At 53.4% G+C, this 10,337-nt stretch overlaps 6 protein-coding genes across 6 annotated transcripts in view; 3 read left to right on the forward strand and 3 right to left on the reverse strand.

Annotated features, from left to right (window-relative positions):
- Positions 1 to 74: 74 nt before the first annotated feature.
- On the forward strand, positions 75 to 1,338 carry ACA1_339340 (selenide, water dikinase; the record flags this gene model as incomplete). The annotated part of the gene is made up of 4 exons (XM_004351216.1): positions 75 to 353; positions 456 to 547; positions 976 to 1,198; positions 1,222 to 1,338. Coding segments are annotated over 4 exons (711 nt in total), but the record flags the coding sequence as incomplete, so codon positions are not given.
- A 110-nt stretch (positions 1,339 to 1,448) lies between these two features.
- Positions 1,449 to 2,054, reverse strand: ACA1_339350 (uncharacterized protein; the record flags this gene model as incomplete). Its single annotated transcript, XM_004351217.1, is given in 3 exon segments — positions 1,449 to 1,761; positions 1,856 to 2,015; positions 2,030 to 2,054. 3 exon segments carry the CDS (start codon positions 2,052 to 2,054, stop codon positions 1,449 to 1,451), a joined length of 498 nt encoding a protein of 165 aa, XP_004351269.1.
- Positions 2,055 to 5,673: 3,619 nt separating this feature from the next.
- On the reverse strand, positions 5,674 to 6,353 carry ACA1_339360 (uncharacterized protein; the record flags this gene model as incomplete). Its single annotated transcript, XM_004351218.1, has 2 exons — positions 5,674 to 5,795; positions 5,873 to 6,353. 2 exons carry the CDS (start codon positions 6,351 to 6,353, stop codon positions 5,674 to 5,676), a joined length of 603 nt encoding a protein of 200 aa, XP_004351270.1.
- Positions 6,354 to 7,673: 1,320 nt separating this feature from the next.
- Positions 7,674 to 7,968, forward strand: ACA1_339370 (uncharacterized protein; the record flags this gene model as incomplete). Its single annotated transcript, XM_004351219.1, has 2 exons — positions 7,674 to 7,866; positions 7,943 to 7,968. The coding sequence occupies 2 exons, from the start codon at positions 7,674 to 7,676 to the stop codon at positions 7,966 to 7,968; spliced, it is 219 nt and encodes a 72-aa protein (XP_004351271.1).
- A 557-nt stretch (positions 7,969 to 8,525) lies between these two features.
- On the forward strand, positions 8,526 to 9,727 carry ACA1_339380 (uncharacterized protein; the record flags this gene model as incomplete). Its single annotated transcript, XM_004351220.1, has 3 exons — positions 8,526 to 9,149; positions 9,289 to 9,320; positions 9,361 to 9,727. 3 exons carry the CDS (start codon positions 8,526 to 8,528, stop codon positions 9,725 to 9,727), a joined length of 1,023 nt encoding a protein of 340 aa, XP_004351272.1.
- Positions 9,728 to 9,819: 92 nt separating this feature from the next.
- ACA1_339390 (uncharacterized protein) overlaps positions 9,820 to 10,337 on the reverse strand; it is a gene marked incomplete at both ends in the record, with an annotated part of 2,437 nt that continues 1,919 nt past the window's right edge. The window contains 2 exons of the mRNA XM_004351221.1: positions 9,820 to 10,001; positions 10,153 to 10,298. Coding sequence (XP_004351273.1) covers positions 9,820 to 10,001; positions 10,153 to 10,298 — 328 coding nt within the window. The remainder of the gene's footprint in view (positions 10,002 to 10,152; positions 10,299 to 10,337) is intronic.

Raw genomic sequence — 10,337 nt, forward strand, 5'->3', positions numbered from 1 at the left:
TGCCCTGCGTGTCGTGTGCCGTGTGTGCGTGCGCGTGCGGTTGATTGATCTAATCTCCTGGCGAGGTGGTGGCAGAGCTGCAGGATCCGGCTGGAGCCGCTGGCCAAGTGGTGCGGCGCGCGGTTCATCCACGCATGGGCCGAGCGTATCGACTTTGCCGAAACCTGGTCGTGTGCCGGCGCGTCGCCGATCACCAAAGCGGCGACCTCACCGACTACCCACCACGACCACCACCACCAACGACCGCAGAGGACGCTGAAGCCGAAGCCGAAGCGGAAGAGCGAAGCCATGAGGACTACGTGCCCTCCATCCCGTACGACCTGCTCGCCGTTGACATCGGATCAGTCACCAAGGTACGTGTCGTGTGCCGTGTGTCGTGTGCCGTGTGTTGTGCTGTGTGCTGTGTGTCGTGTGTCGTGCGTGGCAGCAACTGATCGGTGGTGCACCCATGACAGGGCACAGAAGAGGTTCCCGGCGTGCGCGAGTTCGCGCTGAGCACACGCCCAATTTCCCGCCTGCTGGCCCAACTCGAGGAGTTCGAGAGCAGGTGCGGCCGCACCCAAGTCTAGCATACTCCTTCCTCACTGCATTGGTGTGTGCTCACGACTGACGCGCCGTTCTTTTGGGCAGGCGAGGCTGGAACGAGTGGGGGCGTTCGCCCGACGTTGTTGTGATTGGTGGCGGCGCGGCTGGCGTGGAGATGGCCTTCGCGATGAAGGCACGCCACACCACACACACCACACACACCACACACACCACACACACACCTTTTATCTCAACTATTCAAATATAATTGCTTAGGCGCGCGTGCACGCGCAATGTCCGGACGTGTCGGTCAACATCACCATCGTCACCAACAGCCCACAAGTCCTCTCTGAACGGTACACCGTACACAGCGAACGCACCGCACGCACCGCACACGACACGACACACGCACACAACGATCTCAGGGAATGTGTTAAATCAACAAATTAGTGGGTCGTGGACGTCGAGCGCGGTGCGGGCCAAGCTCAAAGAGAAGCGCATCCGACTGCTGGCCGACGCGCGTGCGGTCCGGGTTGATTCGCGCCTGGTCCACCTCGACAGCGGCGGCGAAGAGGTCGCCCCGCTGCCTTACGACCTGCTCCTGTGGGCCACCGGCCCGGGCGCGCCGCCCCTCTTCCGGGCGAGCGGCCTCGCGACCGACGAGCATGGCTTCGTGCGGGTCAAACCACCCTCCAGGCCGTGACCAAGGACAACGTCTTCGCCGCGGGCGACTGCTGCGCCATCGACGGCTGCGAGTGGGTGCCCAAGGCCGGTGCGCCTCCCTCCTCTCACCATCTCCAACATCAATGTTAGTCACGTGTCGTGTCGTGTGTCGTGTCGTGCGGTATTGTGTCGTGTGTCGTGCGTAGGAGTGTATGCTGTGCGGGAGGGACCAGTACTGGCAACGAACATTATACGAATGATCAGAGGTATGGCACATGCACCACCGCACACGCACCAGCATCATCACCTACCACCTCATCCTCTGGCATTCGCTCACGCTCTTGGATTTGCCTGCGCGCTGCCTCGATCTCGCCTTCGTTGTCGTCGTCTACGTGGCGCACCATATCGGCCGATGCTGCATCCGTCGCTTTCGCTTTCGCATTCGTTTTCGCTTTCTTGGCGGCGCATGGGCGCTGGCTGCGCTGCCACGCGGCGTGTTTGTCATCCCATTCGGGCGCCCGCGCCACCGGGCTTGGCCCCATGTGCGCCACATAGAACAATTGCATGAACGACCTGATGGTGCAATTGAACACACAACAATCATCAACACACGCACACGTGCCACATGACACACAACACGCATGACACGCACGACATGCACGTGTACTGATCGATTTTATCTTTGAGCTTCCAGGCGAGGGAGCTGGTGTAGGCCATGCCGTGGTAGGACCCAATGGCCTGCCTGTCGCTGGTCATCATGAGCGCCAGGAAGTTGGCCTGTGGTGCATACACGTCCAGGGAGGCCTTGTTGCGCCCTTGTCGCAGCCCTGTGCCCGCCAACCGACATAAATTTCAGAGGCCTGCATGTGCAGTGGTGCATGTGCAGATGTTATTGAAGAAGGAATGACAAAGGCAGAATCCCTTTTTATGTACACATTTACGCGTCGGATTGCAATTTCGCCGAAATATGTGCATTTTTTAAGGTCTTTTCTTGCATTTTCCACACATTTTCCGTTCACATTTCTCAGATTAGGGGCATTGAACTGGCCGAAGTGTACTGATGACACCAATCTGTTTCTGGAGGGTGTGCAGATGCTGGTGTTACAGCCCTGACAATCTGTACATGCTGCCAGCATTGACCCTTTTTTGAACACTTGGTTAATCTGGCTTTATCTTCTGCATGACATCCCTTCTGTATATTTTCTGAAAATGATATCCAATCTTTCCTTGATTTGTACACCAACTTCATGAAAAACAGCAAATGGTGGCCATTAACATACAGATAGTTGATTTTTGTGCTAAGCAAAAAGGGTCACTGACCCTTTTTCATGAACACTTGGTTGGTGTGAGTGAGACAGGTTGTTGTTGGGTGCAGCAAGAGCCACAACAGCACCAACAGCAGGCCAAACTGGTGTGAGCTCAGGAGAGGTGTGCCTCAAAGGATTGATCAAGTTTGTTGGCATGGGTTCCTCAGCAGGGAGCATGTAGTTCTCCAGTGGAAGAAGGGAGTCTGGATTGAACTGTAGTGGAGGTGGAGTGCAGATGGGGTGTTAGTTTGTAAAAGTTTGTGATTCTAATCATTGTGTATCTTGGAAAACCAGATGTCTGTACAATCAGTACTCAATCTGGGCTTGCATTCAGGCCCTGGTCACCATTGGAGTAAACAAGATGCTTCTGCTCTCACAACTGTCAATCCAAATGTTGAGGCCCAGTTCAACATGCTTGCAGACAACATTCCATTCACTAGAGGGTGAGGCTGCTCACCTCCACTCACCACCCCACTGCACATGCCACTGCTCTCACTGAGATTTGGCAGTTTTGAACATTTGGATCTGAACATTTACCTGCTAGACCACTACTGATAAGTGATATTGAGGGACTTGAGTTGAAACAGATTTCATAAAAACTCAGAATGTGTCAAGTTAAAAGTGATTTTATTGGTGAGAGACACAACTTCACTTAATATGATGTGAGGTTGATCATGAACTGGATGTGAGAGCAGCATGTTGTCCACTGATTACTGAGACTGGAAGGGAGGGTTGTAAAGTAGTTCACTGTGGAAAACATAAGCCAACAATATTATGGCATTAATCATTCAGAGCAACAAAACATGCATGTGTGATACCATGATGATCACTGCAGTATCACCAGAGAGGAGTCCCAATCTGCTGAGTTGGCTCACATCTGCTGCACCAGGTCCTGTGGCAAGGTCATCCAGCTGCTTGGCCAGCTCCTCCAATAGTGAAGGGCATGCAGTTCAAGGGTACTCTTCAATGCAAGAAAGGAGAGGTACCTGTCCACTGTGGCACAGGAAAATCAGCATCCTCACTGAGATATTGCTTAGTGATTCTGGCAATCCTCTGAGCCAGGTGCTGGCTGTAGGATGGGGTTTCCTGCTGTTCATCAAGTTGCAGAACTGTGGCAAACTTGGACAACAGCTTAAGCTTGTTGTGGACACTGTGTGCTTTCTGTACTTCTTGTGTTTGCCAGGATTTTGCCGGGCGTTTGCGCCCTAATTTTTCCGCAACGCAAAAAATTACGTTTTAAATTTCCGCGTTGTGCACAGTTCTTGGCGAATACCAGGACGGCCCCCCGTTCTACCGTTTACCCGATTGGTCCGCCGCGAAGATTTCGTTTTGCATTTGCGAAATACATTTGGGCAATTATTTGGTGAGAGAAAGTCAGTGAGAAAATGTGCATTATCTCATTAATTGACATGGTGACGGGGGCAGCTGGCGAAGAAGATGATGGGGTTGCAGGTGGTGAAGTGGAGTGGGCAATGAAGGAGATGTTGTGGTGGGCAATGAAGAAGATGATGTGGTGGGTGATGAAGAAGATGATGCAGCAGGCAACAAAGGAGACGACACAGCCAGTGGTGACACAGCAGGCAACAAAGAAGCTGCTGAGTGGGTGACAAAGGAGACAACATGGCTGGTGACAAAGAAGGTGACAGAAGGCTGGTGATGAAGAAGGTGACATGCCTGGTGACAAAGAAGACAATGAGACAGGCAACAAAGGAGACAACATGGCCTGCAATGAAGGAGACTATGTGGCCAGCAATGAAGGAGATGACTCAGCAGGCAATGAAGAAGGCGATATGGCTGGTGATGAAGAAGGCAATGAGACCAGCAATGAAGAAGATGACATGGCCAGTGACCCATCAGTGCACTGTCAAGGAGAGGGCTTCAAGGCCATCAATGAGAGGCTCATCAGGTACACTGAGTCTTACTCCTCTTGCTTTCTTGTTTGCTCTGTTGTCACTCTCACCCTGCCCCATCACAGTTTGTTAGTCATGTTGGCCAATCAAAATGATAGAGAGGAGGACTACACACTTCAACATGGGCCTTTTTCTTTGGTTGACCACCATTGCACTTCAGGTACATCTGGTGGGCATCAGGGTCTGTAACAAATTGGATGAGGCATGCTCATTTCTCTTCCAGCTTACCTTGACCCTTGTACATGAGGACAAGGTGCTGCTTCTTTAGCTCCTTGTTGACCTGAGTGCTCTTCATGTTACTAATCTTGTTGGAGGTGAGGGGTGTGTTGTTGTCTTCATTAGCAGGAAGAGCCACAAGTTTCTTTCACACTCTGTGGATGGTGGTGACCATGGCCAGCAGGTCAGTTAAGTACCACCACAATGGGGGAAGGTGAACAGGGGAGACTCACCTTGGTCTGTGTAGGAGGTGCTGTGGCTGGTTCTGTGCTAGGCACATTGAACTTGGTCTTGTTGAGGCAATCTAGGTACTCATCTCCCAGCCTGGCAGATGCTTGTATCTCTTCAGCATGACACTGGTGGTGGCGTTTGCCATGTTTGATGGCTGTGCACTTGAAGTGGCATGATGACTGATGCTCTCAATCATGCTGGCAGTGGTGGTCCAGGCAGGTCCAGGAGTGTTGCTGCAGGGTATTGCCTGTGAGGCCAAGGGCAGTGATGATGAGCTCCTTCACCTTGCCCATGCTGTGATTCCACTTGAGCCAGGACACATTGGCACAGTCAACACCAGTGGAGGGGTGCGTCTTGTGCTTGGGCTTCTCCTTCATGCACAGGTTGTTGGTTGACTCATTGTAGCAGGTGTGTTGGTGGCGTGTGGTCTGAGGCACAATGGCAGTGAACTGGTCAAGGATCTTGTGCACCATCTCAAACTTTGGCTTCAGATCTGTGCATGCTGAGTCACTGACCTTGTAATGGTGCTTCCTTGTGCACACACAGAGGAACCAGTGGGCACATGAGTGGTCAGATGACATGGTGTAGAGGCGCTTACAGATTGAGGCAAGGCAGAAGAACAACTTGTGGTCAAGGTACGCCATGATGTGCAGTAGCACCTTGTCTGGCTGCTGCACCAGCACTGAGTTGTTGTTGATGCTGCTGATCCTGATGATGTTGACATGGCGGTAACAGGGGCACCCAGCATCACATGTTGGGTTGAAGTAATGGGCCTTGGCACAGAGCACATGATGGATGACCTTGGCATGGTATGTTGACTCTCACTCCCAGTTTGTGTCACCATAGGCCTGCAGGCGGCCAAACCTCTTGGATGCACCCTGCAGCGCCACAGTGTCACCCTGGGCCACCTTGATCTTTGCTTCATAGTTCTTCTTGAGGTGGCCTGGTTGAGGCAGCTCTGTGAGTGCAGGTACACATGAGTGTTGTGCATGTTTGTGTGTGCATGGCTAATGATCACACAGGAGAGAATGGTGTGCACCTTGATGTGTGCAAGCCATGTGTTGCTTGCCATGATCTTCTCAATGGAGGCATTGTTGTCATGGGCAATACACTCAATGTTCTTCAGCAGCCCCCTCTCCTGCAGCCAGTTGATCTGGTGGCAGAATCCCTTGCACTCCATGCCCTGCAATGTGCCCAGGTAGTTACCCTTTGTGATGACCACCTCCTTCCCATTGATCTGCTGCATGCACTCCTTGAGCATTGTCTCCTCATGCACAATCTTGCTGCGCTCAACATCCACTGCAGTGAAGGTGCCCATGCTGGACTTGTGCCTAGTGTTCCAGGAGCCATTAACACTGAGATTCTGAAGCTGCCACTCTCCACTCTGGTACCAGTCCACCATCAGCTTCTGTTGCTCTGCCTTTGCTCTCCTGATGCCTTCCTCCCAGACCACCTTCTCTATTTCCCTATGAGCTGCTGCGGTAAGGTAGGGGAGGCCCATGTCCACATGTCACTGCATGTAGACTTCATGGCCAACACCATTAATTGCAGCTGCCGCTACTGACTTGAGGGTGATGAGAGGTCTGTGCTTCCCTCCTTTGCCCTCACCCACCACCCACCCAGCAACATTGCTGATCTTCTGTGGCTGACAGCATGTCATGCACTGTGTGGTGATGGTGACCACCTCGCCCTTCCACTCACCTGTGAGCACCTTCTGTGTCCCTGTGCAGTTGGTGCAGCTGCATGGCTGCTTCTCAATGACAGAGAGCCACTGGTTGGTGTTGATGATCAGCCACAGTGTCAGTGATGACACAAGGACCTCATGTGCCCATGTTGATAGGTGTGATGTGAGGGTGGTTGGGCGTGCTGCTGCAGTGGTGAAGGTGTACACTGGTTGTGGGGAGAAGGTATCTGCTGATGCTTCATGTGTTGATGGATAGTGTATATTGAACACCTCAGGACTGTCTAGTACACCACATGGCAGAAGGAAGGGCAGAGTGGGTGAGCAGGAAGATGATGGCATGGGTGGTGAAGAAGATGATATGGTGGGTGGTGAAGAAGACAAAACAACAGGCAGCAAAGAAGACAACACAGTGAGCAGTGAAGAAGACAATGGAACTGGCAAGGAAGACAACATGGCAGGTGATGAGGAAGACAACATGGCGGGCGGTGAAGAAAGCAACACAGTGGGTGGTGAAGAAGATGATGGAACTGGCAAGGAAGATGACATGGTGGGTGGTGAAGAAAGATGACATGGCAGGTGGTAAAGAAGACATGGTGGGTGGCGAATTTGGTGCTGAAAAAAGGCAGATTTGATGCCTAAAATGTTTGAACTTATTTTTGAGAGTTTGGCCGCAGCTACACAACCTTAGGGGCTTGACTGATGGCCCTTCTTCTTCTTCTTGGCGAGCTGCATTGTCCAGACCGGAAGGGAGAAATTGTTTTTCCTCCACCTTTTTGGTGCCTGGAAAAAAGGGGATGATTACGGAATTCCAATTACTCGTAGCTTACGAGTAATTGGGATTCCACAGTTTGCCGGTTTTTGTCCAGAATTTGCGCGGTTATTGTCGACATCTTCCCGTAGTTACCGCCAACCGGCAAAACAGTAGAACGGGGCCTTAACCTTGTGAACATTAGCTCAAGAAAGTAACACAACATCTTCGGATGTCAACATGCCCTAAAATTGTCCTCGGCGAATACCAGGACGAGCCCGGAAAGGGTTGTCTCATTTTGGTGGGGGCCCAATTAATTAGCTTTATCTGTGTTACCGATACCTGGAAAACAAATAAACTGGGCTCACAGCCAAACCAACATTCAACCCATGGAAAAGGCGCAGCAAAAGGAAGCGTCCCAGGACAATGATTCGGCTGACTTCAAGAAGGCGCAAGAAACGACCAAGCGCAAGGAACCTGATGGACCCATCCTCAAGGGGGACACCACCGACCATGACCCGCCGGGGAGCAAGAGGCGCCAGCTCAGCTCCGACGATTTCATAGAGGCCAAGGAAGAAGCTGGTACAAGCACAGCGTGGCTAGTGTGAACGTGCTCTTACCACCAACTAAATTACTGCTTTTAGCGCTCATGAAGCAGGTGGGAGAGATCTCCTCTGGGCATGAAGAAAAGAGAAAAATGGCCCTCGAGGAGCTGCAAGCGAAGCTACCGAACATGTGTTCCGACCAACGCAAGACCGTTTTGGTGGCGTTGGCGCACGCTGTTCTGCGTGGTGATGGGATTATTCGCCTGGAGGAGTGGAAGGACCAGCAGCTGTGGGATGATGGCACGGGACTGGCCGCTGTCTTCCGTGCCGCACTTTTGGTCCGCTCCCTTTGCCTTCAGTTTCGCTGTCATCGAAGCCATGCTCACAGTTTTTTGGGTGCTAGTCCAAAAATGGGGACAGTGCGATGGGAGACCTTCAGGAGCCGAAGCACTACCGGAAAGCGCTGGCCGGGGAACTTACACTCAAGGTATTTAGAACTCGATGCGTACTTGTGGTGAATACTCATTTGCGGAACACTGTGAATAGGACTGGGGCGAGGACGAGCGTGTGGGCGAAGTAAGACTGCAGAGGTGGGCCCTAAGACTCGAAAACGTTCTCCGTCTCCGATTCTCGGGGGATGCAACTCGCTTGCTCGGCCCCGACATGCTCCCTCCGCTGCACGATCGCCGAAGGGTAATGGACGGCCTCCTCACCCTCGTCAACGACCGCAATAGGCGTGTGCTCAGGCTAGTCAAGGACCCGAAGGAGTGGCTCGGCCTGATTCACTGGAGAGGAAATCGCAAGGTGACGCTGCATCTCGACCAACCAGTGTCTGGGTCGGCGTCCTCGGTCAATTTGGGGCGAGTCGAGCTGTCGCTGCAACAGACAGTCGTGCGGCATGCAACTACCAACACGTCGCTGCTGGCAATGATACACGATGCAGTCTCCAGCGAGTTCCTCGAGTTTAAGGCACATGCTTCCGCCGACCAATACACGGAAGTCGAACTGGCATGGTTCGGCATCGACCCCACCTCGGTTCCAGCCATTCGGGCCTTTCGCGACGCTTCTGACAACGACGGACTAAGATATGAACGTGCCGCCCTGCGAGACAACCGCTACGGCTGCGTGGTCCTCAGCTTCCCACTCTCCACTCTGTTCTCCGGAACGCCGGAACCGAGCTTGTGGCAGCTGGGCGAGCGGCAATACACGCGAGAGCTCTCCCAGACTGTGCTGCTGGACCCAACAGGCGGCCCCGTGGCGGTCTACAGGCAGGGCAACGACTGGGCCATAATAGGAAATCAGAGACTGACGCTTCTCTCGGTACGTGGATTGTTCTCTCACCCTTTAGGGTGGCCATCTCGTACGCTGATGCTGACAATCCATCCAATCATTCCAGCGCGTCGAAAAGTGCAGAAGTGACACGCTCATGTACTCTCTCCCCTACGATCTATGCCCAGAGTGCGTCGATGTGACAATCGCGACTGATCAGCGGTGCGCTGTGTCGTGATGGTGCTTTGGACCTGCGGTACAGGTGGCCGTACGACATCCACTACCAACCGGAACGCTGGACGCACCCCGAGTTTGCCGTGCAGGGCGGCTTTCGCATCCGCCCCGACCAAGGTCTGCGCATCACCTTCGAACCGCACGGCACTGGTGTTTGCGTCAAGGAAAAACGCGGCCGAACGTGCCACGACTGTGAGCGCAGGGTGAAGAAGACGGCGCAACAAGCGCGCGATGACTTCCTTGCAACGGTCAGAGAAGGTGGCCTCGCCGCCGTGATGGACGTCCTGCAGTTCCTCCGCGCATGGCCGACGGCGTTCACCGATGCCGACCGGGCTGTCCTTGAAGCCGCGATGCTCCCTCCCCTGCTGCGAGAGGAGGAGGCTCCCGCGCAGTAAACCTCGCGGGGCTCGGTTGTTTGGTGCACACCACAAGCGACACTTTGTGTCCGTGGCAAAAACAAAGAAGGGTGGTGACAAGAAACTGGTGATCAGGGGAGGGCGGAGAGGCGTTGGGCCTGCCGAGCGAGCAGGCGGCACGCGTCGGAGCCGCAGCTGATGGCGAACCCGTCGTAGTTGGGGTAGTTGTCCGTCACCAGCATCCAGAAGCTCCACCCGTTGTACCTCGCATTGTACATCGCGTTGGTCCACTGCGTGTAAATATTCACCTGGTCTGCACAAACATTTATGGAATAGAGGAAAGTGTATGGTATGTAAATAAAACATCTTTGTCTGTATAAAAATAACCAATCAAATAAAGCAAAAAGAAAGTAAATTGAAAAAAAACAACTACTTCAGATATCAAGTAAAAGCGGGATGTGTACCGTAGGTGATGCCGAACTCCTCCATGACGACGGGCTTGCCGACCTGGTGCGCCCACTGACTGTGGGTCTGGATCCAGCCGTCGGCCCACTGGACGCTCTTGCTCCACGACGACGGGTACAGGTGCGCCGTGAGGAAGTCGATCGAGCTCAGTCGCCCGAAGCCGAGCGAGTCCACGCCCGCATAG

This window comes from Acanthamoeba castellanii (genome assembly GCF_000313135.1).
Source record: "Acanthamoeba castellanii str. Neff unplaced genomic scaffold scf7180000084610, whole genome shotgun sequence".
Lineage (NCBI taxonomy): Eukaryota > Discosea > Longamoebia > Acanthamoebidae > Acanthamoeba > Acanthamoeba castellanii.